Below are 14,958 nucleotides of genomic sequence, written 5' to 3'. Positions count from 1 at the left end.
GGGGGGGGGGGGAGGTGCGGGGATTGCCCTAGTTTCAATCCCTCCAATGGTTAAATCATCCCTCCAGCCCAGCAGAGGCTACAGAAAATCCATATATAAGGATTTTAGGGCTAGCCAAATGGTTGGAAGTGGGGGCTTGGAAACTGTGCTTGCATAGCCTGAGGCATGGGATTGAAATAAGGGTCAATTGTCCTTATCGAAAAGTGGTGAGTATTGATGGAGATTGCAGGGAGGTCAGCGCCCCCCTCCCCACACTGCCCCAGCCTTTTCTCCATTGTTGCTGCCACTGTGCCTCCTTAATGCCAGCTTCTGGACTCTTCATACCCAGACCTCCCATCTGTGATCTGTAGTGTGGGGCTAGAGAGCACTAGCTACTCAAAGACGCCCTTGAGACCTCGTGTGAGAGCCCGGCTCTTGCTGCAGCCCTGTGTGGCTGGGACCGACTTCACTCACCTCCTTGCCCCGGGGTTTCCCTGTTGACGCTGCAGCCTAAGTGGGTGCCACCCAGACGTGCAGGGGAGTTCCTGCTTCACGGGGTGAAGGCTTCCATGATGGCAGAATGGAGCTGGGGCATCCATTTCCCCGACCCCACCTCCTCTCCTGCCCCCTCACCAAGGGCTGATTCTGGGATGCCATTTATTCCGCTGCCTCTTCTCTAGGGTGAATTCCATCTCCTTCTCTGCTGTACCCTCCTGGATCCCCATTCTGCTACCTGGAATCGCAGGCTTTAATAAAATCTGGAACCAGATCTGGTTTCTGGGGCACCCAAGCTAAGATCCCATTCTTCTTATCTCTCTTTGAAGGAGAAACCCCTGCTCCACAAATTTTCCCAAGAGAAAAAGACACTTGCCAGCTGGTAAGGCTACAGCACTTTATTTAGGACCAACACATGGGATTCCCCCAGTACTCATTGCCCTCCTCTTCTCCCTCCCCCTCCACACTGTCGATGCCCACCTCCTCATAATCCTTCTCCAGGGCAGCCATATCCTCCCGGGCCTCCGAGAACTCCCCCTCCTCCATGCCCTCGCCCACGTACCAGTGCACAAAGGCCCTCTTGGCATACATCAGGTCGAACTTGTGGTCCAGGCGGGCCCAGGCCTCAGCGATGGCCGTCGTGTTGCTCAGCATGCACACGGCACGCTGCACCTTGGCCAGGTCGCCCCCGGGCACCACGGTGGGGGGCTGGTAGTTGATCCCCACCTTGAAGCCCGTGGGGCACCAGTCCACAAACTGAATACTGCGCTTGGTCTTGATGGCGGCGATGGCGGCGTTGACTTCCTTGGGCACCACGTCGCCCCGGTACAGCAGGCAGCAGGCCATGTACTTGCCGTGACGGGGGTCACACTTCACCATCTGGTTGGCAGGCTCGAAGCAGGCGTTGGTGATCTCTGCCACCGACAGCTGCTCGTGGTAGGCCTTCTCCGCTGAGATGACCGGCGCGTAGGTGGCCAGGGGGAAGTGGATGCGAGGGTAGGGCACCAGGTTGGTCTGGAACTCAGTCAGGTCCACGTTGAGGGCCCCGTCGAAGCGCAGGGAGGCCATGATGGAGGACACGATCTGGCTGATGAGCCGGTTGAGGTTGGTGTAGGTGGGGCGCTCGATGTCCAGGAAGCGGCAGCAGATGTCATAGATGGCCTCATTGTCCACCATGAAGGCACAGTCCGAGTGCTCCAGGGTGGTGTGGGTGGTCAGGATGGAGTTGTAGGGCTCCACCACAGCTGTGGACACCTGCGGGGCGGGGTAGATGGAGAACTCCAGCTTGGATTTCTTGCCGTAGTCAACAGAGAGCCGCTCCATCAGGAGTGAGGTAAAGCCCGAGCCGGTGCCCCCTCCGAAGCTGTGGAAGATGAGGAATCCTTGGAGTCCTGTGCACTGGTTGGCCTAGAAAGTGGAAGGTGAAGGGAAATGTGGGATATGAAGCACAGCTGAGGAAAAGGAAAGAACCAGCTCGTGCTCTTTCAGATTCCCCCAAATTTTCATTAAATCTTTGGAAGACTTTTCCAAGTGCACAAAGCAGGTCTTCATAGGGAGGACCCATTCTCTCTCCTCTTGTTCCTCTTCCTCTCTAAACCCTCCTGAGGTCTCTTACACACAGCTCTCTAGAATCTAGTCACTTTTGTCATCATAACATCATAACCCACCCAGCTCCATACCTGCTTACCCCAACTTAATTTCACGTGTTTCTGGAGGGCTTCCCTATTGAGGTCAACAATCCAGGAACCTGATCTCCATCCTCAGTGGAAGCCAAATTCAATCACAGAGCCTTGGGTCAGGATTATTCGGATCCCTGTTTTTCACAGGGCCTTCTGCCCACGTCCCTGCAACGCAAGGTGATATTCTGGGAATGCCTATGGACCTCCACAGCTTGGCCAGACAGCCCATGGTCATGTTTGTCCTAGTGGCCACTCTGCCCAGCCTCGGGCCAGTTGCTCTAGGAGGTAAAGAGGACACCCAGCTCCAGGCAGAGCATACACTCTGCCTCCCCTGATCAGTATGCAGGGCCACTCCTCACTGGTCCTGATCCTCCATCTTTAAAACTCATCCACAGATAAAATAAAGTAAAATAAAACTCATCCAGGAAGTTCTCTTCCTGTCTGGTGTCCAGACTTCTTCACTGCAGGAATCCAGAATCCCCCTTCCCCAGCCCTCAGCCACCACCACTCACCAGGTTCCGAATTCGATCCAGTATCAGGTCGATGAGCTCCTTTACGATGGTGTAGTGACCTCGGGCATAGTTATTGGCAGCGTCTTCCTTGCCATTGATGAGCTGCTCTGGATGGAAGAGCTGGCGGTACGTACCCGTCCTAACCTCATCTGCAATGGGCAGGGTTTTAGACACCCCCCTCCCCTTACAGCCTGGCTCCCCAAGTTACCCAGAAGGGGCGCAGTCATCAGGCCCCTAGTCCTACCCAGAGGAGCCCCATTCATGCTGGGCTATGGCCCTTGACTTTTGTGTTCTTCAATGAAAAGGAAAGCGATGTGGAGTGACCCTGAGACTCTGGAGCTGAGCGGCAGTGGATTGATCTGTGGATTAATTGGCTGATGTTCCTGAGAACTACAAATTTAGTGCCCCAGGGATGGGGAAGGACTTGCTGTGGTGCCAGAACAAGGTGACATATGTGACAGGGACTGATCATCACTCACCGGTCACAGTGGGCTCCAGGTCCACAATCACAGCCCGGGGCACATGCTTCCCGGCCCCGGTTTCACTAGAGAAGGTGTTGAAGGAGTCATCCCCTCCACCAATGGTCTTGTCACTAGGCATCTGTCCATCTGGTTGGATCTCATGTTCCAAGCAGTAGAGCTCCCAGCAGGCATTGCCAATTTGCACACCGGCCTGCCCCATGTGCACTGAAATGCACTCATGCTGAGCAGGCAAAGTGCAGAGAACACTGAGCAAAGAGAAGCCTGTCATGCCTGGACACGGTTCCTGCCTTGCAATCCTTCCTTGAGTGGTTCTCTGGCTGAGAGCAAAGGTTCCTGCTCTCCTTGCCCCACCTCCCATGTCTAAGGATTTAATGGTGGCCTGGAGGATCCACAGACAGTGGTTCTGGGGGCTGGGCCAAAAGCCTCAGAGGAAGCAGATGTGGGCAGTTCTAAGATTATAGAGCCTTGCTCAGTGACTAAGCGTCTTAAGGAGTGTTGAGGGGATCAGATGAGTCTGGCGGAGCTTGATAGTCAATCCACCTATGTTCAGAAGGAAATGAAGGGCCATTGGTGAGAGGAGCAAGACCCAAGTGAGGTTTCAGGGACCAGAGACAAGGGAGAGGTTTTGAAAGCAGGAATAACTCTAGATTCGTGGTGGAGCTAGAAATGCCAGCAAAGAAGGGAAGAGTGAGCCTGGAATGGCAGGAGATGTGCTGTTCTTTCCTCTCTTGGGTGTGCATAAGTCTTGGACTGGAGTGGAGTGGGGCTGGGAAAAAGGTCTTCCCCATATGATTCAAGGCTGGTTGTCAAAGAACCCTTGCAATGTCCTTTCTGGGGAACCCCATGAGAATCAAGAAGGTTGGACCCTCTTGCTTCCTCAAACATTCTGAGCCTCTGCTCTGTGCCTGACGCCATTGTGCTGACACTGGAGACACACAGCACCTAATACCCGATCCCTGCTCTCCAGCAGCCCACTAGGCAGGGAAGGCAGACTCTCCTGCGTTAACAGACGTGGGACAGCGTGGTAAGTCCCAAGGGACAGACCTTCTCGTTCTGCTTGAGAAGGAATTACCACAGACCTTGAAAACAAAATCAGGTTTCCCATCAGGTTTCCCCCAGCTTTCAGGCTTAACCATGTAGAGGATGTGGAGAAATGGGAATCCTTACACAGTTGGTAGAAGCCTAAATTGGACGTATCTCTTTTGGAGAAAAATTGGGCAAGATCTAGGAGAGCTGATGACGCCCTTGCTCTAGAGAAGTTCTCACCCAGGTAAATAAGAACAGGGGCAAGAAGAGTCACAGCACCATAGCAACAGAAGCCAATTAAATGCCCTTCAACAGGAGAAAATGGATGGAGAATGATTCAGAAGTAGAAATGGATGGGGGGGCCTGGGTGGCACAGTCGTTAAGTGTCTGCCTTCGGCTCAGGGCATGATCCCGGCGTTGTGGGATTGAGCCCCACATCAGGCTCCTCCACTGGGAGCCTGCTTCTTCCTCTCCCACTCCCCCTGCTTGTGTTCCCTCTCTTGCTGGCTGTCTCTCTCTGTCAAATAAATAAATTAAATCTTCAAAAAAAATCCTTAAAAAAAAAGAAGTAGAAATGGATGAACTACAAGAAAGAATCTTACCAAAAAATTCTTACCGGAAACAAAAGCAAATTAAGGAAGAATCGCACAGTAGGATACCATTTATAAAAATCTTTAGCTTGCAAAACAATACCATGCATCATTTACAGATAAATTTATATTTTGCTATATAATCTTGTAGCATGTGTGTATTACAAAAATAAAGCAAGAGAAAATATTAACACTAAATTTGGAACAATGGTTCTCTCTGGTAGAAGAGGGAGGTGAATGCAGTTGGAGAGAGATTCTATTTCTTAAGCTGGGTAGCAGGTGTTTATTATATTATTCTTTACACTCTCCTGCCTGGAATATTTCATAAATTTTAACGAGGATGCTTTCTCCATAAGTTTAACACTTGTCTGACTTTTTATTTTATTTTTTTTTTCAAAGATTTTATTTATTTATTTGGCAGAGATAGAGACAGCCAGCGAGAGAGGGAACACAAGCAGGGGGAGTGGGAGAGGAAGAAGCAGGCTCATAGCAGAGGAGCTTGATGTGGGGCTCGATCCCATAACGCCGGGATCACGCCCTGAGCTGAAGGCAGACGCTTAACCGCTGTGCCACCCAGGCGCCCCTGACTTTTTAAATATGATGGAAGAACCTAGACTTATGATTTTGGGAGGACTGGGATTAAATTATACATTGTCATTACTTCTCTACGTGCCTTGAGCAAGAGTGTTAACCTCTCTGTGGGCCTCCCTCCATCCCATGAACTGGGGAAATAATAAGAGTCCCCTCCTAGAATTACAATGGGGATTAAATGAAAGAAAGAAAAAAGTTGCCTGGCTCACGGCATGACACATATTGGGCGTACCGTACATGTTGGGTTCCCTTACCATCTTCCATCCCCCAACCCCTGCTGTCATAGTAAGGGAAGGTAATGAATTAAGCTGGGGGTGCTTAGGGACACAAGGACTCCAGAAATCCCCATATCCCACAGGGAGGACTGACACAGCTTACCAGTCCACTGGCAAGGCCAGCACCTGCTGTTGTAATGTCAAGCCTGCCCAGGCTCTGTCTACAAAGCCAGACACCATCGTGGGCCCCATGACTGCCAGTCCACGCCAAGGCGTCTCTGAACTCTTGGGTATACTTGAGATGCTAGAAATGATGCCCCTTACTGTGGGGCAGCAGGTTTGGAGCAAAGAACTCAACCCCTGGAATCCCATAGATTTAGTGTCAAACCCCCATCCTGCTATGACCTCAGACAAGTTACTTCTCTCCAGCTGCTCTAGTGCCCTTACCTTGAATGTAAAAATAATATGATCTCGTATCTGGCAGGCTTTGTCATTATGTCATTTAGTTCCCCTGTGCTAAGCATTAATTAGGGGCCAGGCACTGTGCTAAGCAGTGCACAGATATTATCCCATTTCATGTTCACCACAACCCCGTAGGTAGGTACTTTCATGACGCCATTTTGCACATGAGGAAACTGACCCTCAGAGAGGTTAAGCAGCTAGCTCAAGGTCACGAGCAGAACCAGTAATATTCAGAGTGGGAACAGCTTGGCTCCAACCATGCTCTTCACTGCTCTTTTCTGTCCCTTCTGGTGGGGAGCCTGGCAAAAGATATCAAATGAGCCCCACGCACAGCCACCTCTTGATAAGACGGAGCACCCTCCCTTTCCCTCCTCCTCCTCCTCACTCTCTCTATCGAAATAAGGGGTCAGATCAGATGAATCAGCTGGGCAGGGCTGTGAGGATGCGTCCCCACAGCTGGGAGGGAGGACCAGAGGCCAACAGTGAATCTGCTGTGGGGACCAGGGTTTGTAAAGTGCCGATGCTTCCTGCTCCAGTCCTGCTTACTCCCTACTCCCTACCCCTAAATCCAGAACCCCTCAGCAGCCTGGCTCCTGAGCAGAGACTCAGACCCACATCCTGGTTACGGTCACCCTGTCCTCCCGTCCTGTGCGTGCTCTCACATACCGGCACCCTTGGTAGGCTGCACTCACATCTGGAAGTCCTTCCCTCTGCCCACCGCACCTACCCACGCACACTAGCCCCAGGAACACCTGGACTCCCAAGGGTCCCTCACACCACCCGCCAGGCCCACTAGGACCCTCACTAGCGTGCCCAGCCCCCCACTCCTGCTCATCATGCTGCTTGGCTTGTGGCTGGCTAGGGTTGTCTGTCTGTCTGTCTGTCTGATGCTCAGTGAGAGGCAGTGGGTCTGTGAGAGACCCACAGCCACTGGCCTCCTTATACTCTCTGGTCTGCTCTCAGCGGGGAAAATGTTAGAAACGGTCCCAGGAGGGCGGACCTGCTGACTTGGTTACCAAGCACTGGGCCTGGGCTCTAACAGGCAGCAAAGTGGGGTGGGTAGAGGAGGGGCTAGGCTGGTCGACCCCCACGGGTACCCCCCACTGTGTACCGGGTACACGGTGACTGCTGCTCAGTCACACAATCCCATTTCCTGGTGGCTCAGCCGTCTCTTGCAGGTGGGAGAGGATTCGGAAATCAAACCCCCTGAGCTCCAGCTGCAAGGCCACCCCCAGTGGAATGTGGGTGGCGTTAAGAAGAGCGTGCTGCACCGGAAATAACACGTCCTAGGGCAAGAGATCAAGCCTCAGGGCCCTCGGGGTGGAAACTCAGAATATTATAGGACATAGGGAACTCGAGCTCAGTCTTAGGGCCAGCTCTGGCATTTAAATTCTTTTCCCACCTCAGTTTGCTGATCTGTACAATGGGGAGAAGTAGCATGGTGAGGATGAAACCAGGTAAACTAAGAGTGCTTAGTCTAGAATTGCTGTTGTTCTCCACAGGGAAAGCAAAATGAGGAACAGGGGCTCAGGGCCACTTGTCACCGTCTCTCCCTATTCTAAGCAAGTGGCTGAGGGCCTCACCTGGCCTTATTTCCCCACAGGAGTCTCCTTATGGCCTTAGGCAAACTTATGAAATACAAATGTGAATCTTTCACATTTGTATCCCACTTTGCGGCTCTTGAGGTGGCTACACCCCTTATTTCTTTTGAGTCTCTCAACAGCTTTGTGAGGTAGGCAAGGCGGGGCCTCCTTTCCCCTGAGGAAGAAAAGGAAATGGAAGCATCTTGCATCTGGGCCAAGGTCACATGGGGGCTCATTAGCAGTGGAATTGAAATTCGCCTGGGACTCAGGCTCAGTGCTTCCCCCTTTTCCACAAGGCAGAGCTTTCACTGTCCCTCATCTCCCTCCTGGGTCTTTATCTCCTTCCTTTCCAGCCTAAATTCCACAGCGGTCATGATCACTGCCTTGCCTCCCTCCTGCTTTAGCATCCTCGTTTGACTAAACCACAACCCTGGTTCTTCACCAACTCTTCGCCTGTACTGACCCAGCTAAACAGTGGCTACAGAAAAACCCAGAACCGGGCTGACTGACCTGACTTCAAATGTATGACCACTAACCTCAAATGGACTCTAATGCTTCCTGGAAACCACACTATGCCTCTCCAGTCATTCTTCCAATTAGCAACCATGACCAGGAATAGGAATGCCAGATTTAGCAAATAAAGGAATTTTATCTAGCAACCCTATCCACTAAGCAGTTGCTAATATGAAATTTCAGTCACTGGACCAAATGGTGGGGGAGTTATTTTGAGGTTGGGGGCTTTTTTCAGAGCCCTTCTCAACACAGTATGCCAGGGAGTGACCCAGAATATCAAGATGGTTAACTCTGGTTTTGACTGTGGACTGCAGTCATCACCCTCCCAACTGGAATTAAGAGGCTGAGATCCCCAGAGAGAAGACACAGTCAAACCAAAACTTCAAAGGTAAGCAAGCCCAGCCTATATTGGGTTGATCCATGAAGCCGTAGACCTCAGGAATTATTATCCAGATGGAGGGATTTGGGGCCCAGAGGGCCTACTGGGCCCAAAACCCTCTTGTCCGGTACTTCAGCTTCCCAACTGGCTTTCAAAGTTGGCCATCTCAAGAGTCAATGTAGACATCACCAACTCTGGAAAGAAAACTATCCTAAAGGTAGGCTCGGGGGTGCGTCTTATGTACAACAGAGTAAAGAGACTGAGATTTTTAAAGCATATTAATGTATCTCAGTTATAAAATGAGAGGAAATCCATATCTTAATTTCTTCAACAAATATTTATTGAGTGTCTAGCAGACATAGCACATAGACACATAGAATGTGCCAAGCACTGTTCCAGGTGCCAAGGATACAGTAGTGGACAAAGAGTCTGTCTTAAGGGGCTTATATTTTCATGGGGAAGACAGATAATAAATAAACAAGGAAATTTCAGATAGAAATAAGCACATGAAGAAAATAAACCAGGATAATGGCACAAAAAAGAGATGGGGGGCTACTGTTGAGAGGGAATAGCTCTCTAAGAAGCTGATGTTTGAAGAGAGGAAGGAAGAAAGAAAAAAAGAGGAAAAAGAAGGAAGGAAGGAAGGAAGGAAGGAAGGAAGGAAGGAAGGAAGGAAGGAAGGAAAGAAAGAAAGAAAGAAAGAGAGAAAAATGAAGAAAGGAAGAGAAGAAAGGAGAGAGAAAGAAGCTGATGTTTGAACTGAGGCCAAATGCCAAGGAGTCAGCCATAACAAGATTTAGATCATAATGCTCCAGGTCAAAAGAAGAGTGAGGCCAAAGGAGCCAGCCTGGTGTGTTCAAGGAGAAGGAGGCAGGGAGGGAGGGAGCGAGCTCTGCAAGATGAGAACACAGAGGTAAAGGAGTCTTGGAAGAATGGCTGCCATTACTGGGGCAATGGGAGGGTTTAAGCAAGCATCATTGTCTACTTTGTGTTTTAGAGAGATTATTGCAGCTGCTGTGTGGAGGAAGCATTATAAGGGTAAGCAAGCCCAGGGGTTCAAAAGTAGAAGCAGGAAGCCAGTTGGGAGGCTACTTTTAGCATCCGGGAATGAGGGGTGGTGGCTTGGACTGAGGCAGGGATTGTGGGAAGTAACTAGGTTTGAAATAAAGTTATAGGACGTACTAATGTGGGGTGTGCAGATCCACCCAACAGCATTACCTGCCCCCTGCCTCTGTTTTGTCTTTGCTGGCAGGGTCCTGAATTTATATAATTATTTACCCTTCCACTTGCTCAAGGAAGATGGCCTTCCCCCAGACCTACGTGTGAGTATAAATTAGTCTAAACCATTCATGGTAATTCCAGTCCCTCTTTTCAATGACTGGTTTAGGCAAGGGGCTAGTGAGATATAAGGGAAATCTACAAGGGTGCTTGAAGGCAAGGTTTTTCTCCCTGATAAAAAGAGACCGTGGGAGGACATCCACCTTTCCAGCCTTAGTAAATGAGGACACGACACTTGGAGGTGTTTCAGTCATCTTGTGATCATAAGGGAAGATGCCACCAGCCCACTGAGGACGTCTGAGCAGATAGCTGGAAAAACTGGAGTTGTCGGTGACATCACTGAGTCAACCCCGGAACTGCCCTACACTAGGANAGGACACGACACTTGGAGGTGTTTCAGTCATCTTGTGATCATAAGGGAAGATGCCACCAGCCCACTGAGGACGTCTGAGCAGATAGCTGGGAAAACTGGAGTTGTCGGTGACATCACTGAGTCAACCCCGGAACTGCCCTACACTAGGATTTCTTGCAGGATAATAAATATCCTCATTGTTTAAGCCTCTGTTAGTTAGGCTTTCCGTTATTTGCAGCCAAGAAAATTCTAACCAAAAAAGAGAGGAAGGAGAAAGGGAAAGAGGAATGTAGGATGATTCTAAGTTTTTAACGTAAGCACGTGGGTAGAAGACTTGGAAGCCTTAGGACAGAAGCATTTTTGGCAGGGAGTAGGGTGAGAGTGGGACATTGGGAGCTTTACTTTGAACGTGTGATGTTTGAGATGTCTCACAGGCTTTCAAGTGGGAATGTCAAAAAAGCAAATAAGCATGTGAGTCTGATATTCAGAGAAGTCCTAAAGGACATATAAATTTGAGACTTATCAGCACATAGTTGATATTTCTTTCTATTTTATTCTTTCTGTTTGGTTTGTGAATGTATACACTCTAGTTCTATTCATTTTTTAATAACCCTAAAATGTTACAGTAACTTTTTATTAAGGACATTTAAAAATACACCAAAAGGTAGAGATAATATAATAAAACCCCATATGCTCCTCACTTACCTTCAACGACTGCTCCTTCAGGGAGAAAAACAAGTGGAAGAAAAGAGAGAGCTTGGGACTAAGCTATGAGAAACACCCATTAGGGGTAAGCCATCAAAGACCATCAAGAAGGAGTGGCTGGGACGGAGAACGGAGTGTGTCACTGAAGACAAGAAGGAAGTGTTTCAAGGAGGAAAGTCAACTTCCTCAAACATTGGTGAAAGGCTGAAAAAGAGGTAAAAACGTGACCTGTAAGGGGGCACCTGGGTGGCACAGCAGTTAAGTGTCTGCCTTCAGCTCAGGGCGTGATCCCAGGGTTATGGGATCGAGCCCCACATCAGGCTCTTCTGCTATGAGCCTGCTTCTTCCTCTCCTACTCCCCCTGCTTGTGTTCCCTCTCTCGCTGGCTGTCTCTATCTCTGTCGAATAAATAAATAAAATCTTAAAAAAAAAACCACAAAAAACAACAACAACAACAAAAAAACGTGATCTTTGACTTTGGCCAGTTGGAAATTACTAGAGATTTTGGCAAGAACATCTCAGTAGAGCATGTGAACCAAGCCTGTGTGGACAGTGAGGAGGACAGAAGATGTGAAGCTATCCCGTTGGAAAGATTGTGCTGTGAGAAGAAGAACAGCTGGTAGATGCTCCAGTCTAAAAAAAAAAAAAAAAAAAAATGGAAGGATGTGCACTAAGGCTCAGCTCCACCTTTCCCAGATGGAATCAGTGGAGACAGTTTAAATTTTGAGGACCTCACTGCACAGCTCCAAGACAGAGGTGAGACTCTGGGAAGAGGTTAGAAAAGATGGAGAAAACCAAGGGCAAGGGGAAGAGGGAGAGAGATCCAAAGAGAGAGTGGTCTGTTGGACACCCTTGTAGGGTAGACAGACTAAGTGGTGATTCAACTGGAAAAAACGAAGAAGTGCCTGGCATCATCTTCTAGATGCTGTACATTTACACGAATGTCCAAGTTTTTGGGGTGCCTGGGTGTCTCAGTTGGTTAAACGTCTGCCTTCAGCTCAGATCATGATCCCAGGGTCCTGGCATCGAGCCCGGCATCAGGCTTCCTGCTCAGTGAGGAGTCTGCTTCTTCCTCTGCCCCGCCCCCCTCCTTGTGCTCTCTCACCTGTGCACACACACGAGCTCTCTCTCTCTCTCTGTCAAATAAATAAATAAAATCTTTTTTAAAAAAAATGTCCAAGTTTTCAATCTGTTAATATGGATTGCTACCTGTACACCCAAATAGACATTATGGCCCTAATTCAGGAGATACATACACACTCATGGTCATGTGCACACATGCACAAGCGTACACACACACACACACAAAGGCAGAGGCAGAATCTGTATTCCACTAACATAACTTGGACTATTCTCCCTGCACCTTTGTCTTCTCCATCTTGCCTGACAGAAGGGGTTATAAACTACTTGCTAAGGGTCAGGGTAACACACATATGTTACAGTTGACCATATGATGGTAAATGGTGGACTGGATAATTTGGAACAGTTTGCTGTCCATCCTAAGGAGTAGCCACCACCCAGCTCCATTTGTTGCCCTACTGGTGTCCTACTGCTGTTGTAACAAGTTGCTACAGATTTAGAAACTTAAAACAATACAAATTTATTATCTTATAGTTCTGGAGATCAGAAGTCAGAAATAGGTCTTATGGGGATTACAACACTCTGATTTATAAGAAAAATATTTATGTAGTTATTCAGATGACCAAAATATATTCCTCATATATATTTGGTCTTTGTCTAGGGTTCCCGGCTCACTGCTGCTAAAACCCTCAGAATTTCATCAGCATTGAGGGTGATAAAGATATCTTCTGTTATGCTAATGAGGTGACGTTTGGAAAGCACCTAAGGTTGGGGGCTGGGTGCCAGTAGAGCCAACCAAGTGTTAGAGGGTTGGAACTTTCAATCCCGTCTTCACCTTCAGAGAGGCGAGAGGGGCTGGAGAGTGAATGCAAGCACCATGGTCAATGATTCCATCAACCATGCCTATGTAGTGAAGTCTCCATAGAAACCCAAAAGGATGGGGTTTGGAGAGTTTCTAGGTTGGTGAACATATGGAAATACTGGGAAAGTGGCATGCCTGGAAAGGGTATAGAAATTCCTTGTTCTTCCCCCACACCTTGTCCTATGCATCTCTTCCACCTGGCCATTCCTGATATATATCCTTTTATAACAAACCAATGATACAGTAAGTGAAACGTCTCTCTGATTTCTGTCAGCCACTCCAGAAAATTAATCGAACCCAAGAGGAGATCATGGGAACCTCTAATTTATAGCCAGTTGGTTAGAAGCCCAGGGAACAACAGGGATGCTGGAGAGGCAGTCATATAGGACCGTACCCTCATCTTGTGGAATCAAGCTATCTCTGGGAAGGTAGTGGCAGAATTGAGTTGAGTTCTTAAGACACCCTGCTGGTGTCTGAGCATTGTTTGGTGGCTTTTGGGGAAGCCTTCCCCACCCCACCCCCACTGGAATTAATACCAGAACCTACTCAGGTATAAATAACCTCGAGGTGTTGGCAGGGCTGCCTTCCTTCTAGAGATTCTAGAGGAGAATCTGTTCCTTGCCTTTTCCTTCTTCTAGAGGCTGCCCATATTCCTTGCCTCATGGCTTCCTTCCATCTTGAAAGCCAATAATCACATCACTTTGACCTCTGCTTCTGACCTCTCCTTCCCTGACTCTGGCTCTCTCTCCTCTCTCCCTCTTCCACTTATGAAGACCTTTGTGATCATATTGGGCCCACCCAGAAAATGCAGAATAATCTCACCTCAAGATCTTTACCTTAGTCACATCTGCCGTCTTCTGCCAGGTAAGATAACATAGTCATGGGGTCCAGGGATTAAAGGCGGACATCTTTGGGGGACTATTAACTCTGCCTATCACAGTTGCTAAATGGGAATGGAGGCCTGAAATAGAGCCAGATCTTCCAATTCTTTCAAGATAAGCTAGAAATCTGGATTTTTTATATGACCATGCAGAAAAAGTTAACACAGCACCTTGAGACTGCTCTTTAGAAAGGTCTGCTTGTAAGATTGTCCCTTGGCTGGCATCTGAGAACTTGGTTCTTAGAGGGTTTTCAGTCAATGGTCAAAGGATCAGAGTGGTTCGTTGTGCCTGGACTGTGTGTGTAAAGAATATGGTTGATGTTGTGGGGCGCCTGGGTAGCTCAGTCGGTTAAGCGTCTGACTCTTGATTTCATCTCAGGTCATGATCTCAGGGTTGTGAGATGGAGCCCCGCATTGGGCTCTGTGCTGCGCATGGAGCATGCTTAAGATTCTCTCTCTCCCTTTCTCTCTGCCCCTCCCCCTCTCTCAAATAAATAAATAAATCTTAAAAAAAATAAGAATATGGTTTATGCTGAACAGCTGCTTTTCTTCTAGGAGTCTGGAATTTGGGTATGTGCAAGGGAGGGGTGTCTACATGACTAGCCTTCACTATTAACCTTGGGTGCTGAGTCTCGAACAGGCTTCCTTGGGCGGAACCACTGCAGGGAAATGTTGCTCCATTTTCAATTTGGAGGAAGGGAATGCTGTGTGAGCCCTCCTGGGAGGGAGAGGGCTTAGATTCCTTCAGATTCTGCTGGTGTCTTTTCCCCTTATAATCCAGCTGGGCAGCTTTCCTATATCACTGTAATAAACCTTAGCTGGGGGTTTTTCCAGCAACTTTATGCTGAGTGCTTCTAGTAAATCTCCTGACATGGGGGGGGTGTCTTGGGGATGCCCCAGCACAAGAGCACAAGTTCCTGCTTTTTCTCATATTCTACATACTATGGGGGTGAACACTGTGTGGGTCAAACAACACAATTCTGAGAAGGAACTTGACCTCTAGGCTGCCAGTTTGCAACTTCTGGCTTCCTAGAGTTCTACCCTAATTTTATTCCCATCTCTGAAGTGAAGCAATTCTTCTGACACACATTTAGCAAATGCTCACCGTGCGCGAAGCACTATGCTAGGATCTAGGGACGCAAAGATGAATAAGATCCAGTCCTTACCTGGAATGAGTTTGCAGTTTCTAAGATGGACGTGTACACAAATAACTGCAGCCTGGCGTGCTAGCGCACTAAAGCAGATGAGTAAGGTGCTCTAAGAATCCATTCAGCTGCTTACGCGGTGCTTTGATG

The 14,958-nt window shown here is 48.6% G+C and overlaps 2 protein-coding genes across 2 annotated transcripts; both read right to left on the bottom strand.

The window, feature by feature from the left end:
- Positions 1-876: 876 nt before the first annotated feature.
- On the bottom strand, positions 877-1,320 carry LOC117795998 (tubulin alpha chain-like). The gene has a single exon (XM_034642556.1). It carries the CDS (start codon positions 1,318-1,320, stop codon positions 877-879), a length of 444 nt encoding a protein of 147 aa, XP_034498447.1.
- TUBA4B (tubulin alpha 4b) lies at positions 1,201-3,493 on the bottom strand. The gene is given in 4 exon segments (XM_011231789.2): positions 1,201-1,469; positions 1,471-1,881; positions 2,666-2,814; positions 3,145-3,493. Coding segments are annotated over 4 exon segments (954 nt in total). The 5' UTR covers positions 3,416-3,493; the 3' UTR covers positions 1,201-1,346.
- Between the last annotated feature and the right edge of the window lie 11,465 nt (positions 3,494-14,958).

The sequence above is a fragment of the Ailuropoda melanoleuca genome, chromosome 2, assembly GCF_002007445.2.
Source record: "Ailuropoda melanoleuca isolate Jingjing chromosome 2, ASM200744v2, whole genome shotgun sequence".
Taxonomy (NCBI): domain Eukaryota; kingdom Metazoa; phylum Chordata; class Mammalia; order Carnivora; family Ursidae; genus Ailuropoda; species Ailuropoda melanoleuca.
This window is presented reverse-complemented; position numbering and strand designations above follow the sequence as displayed.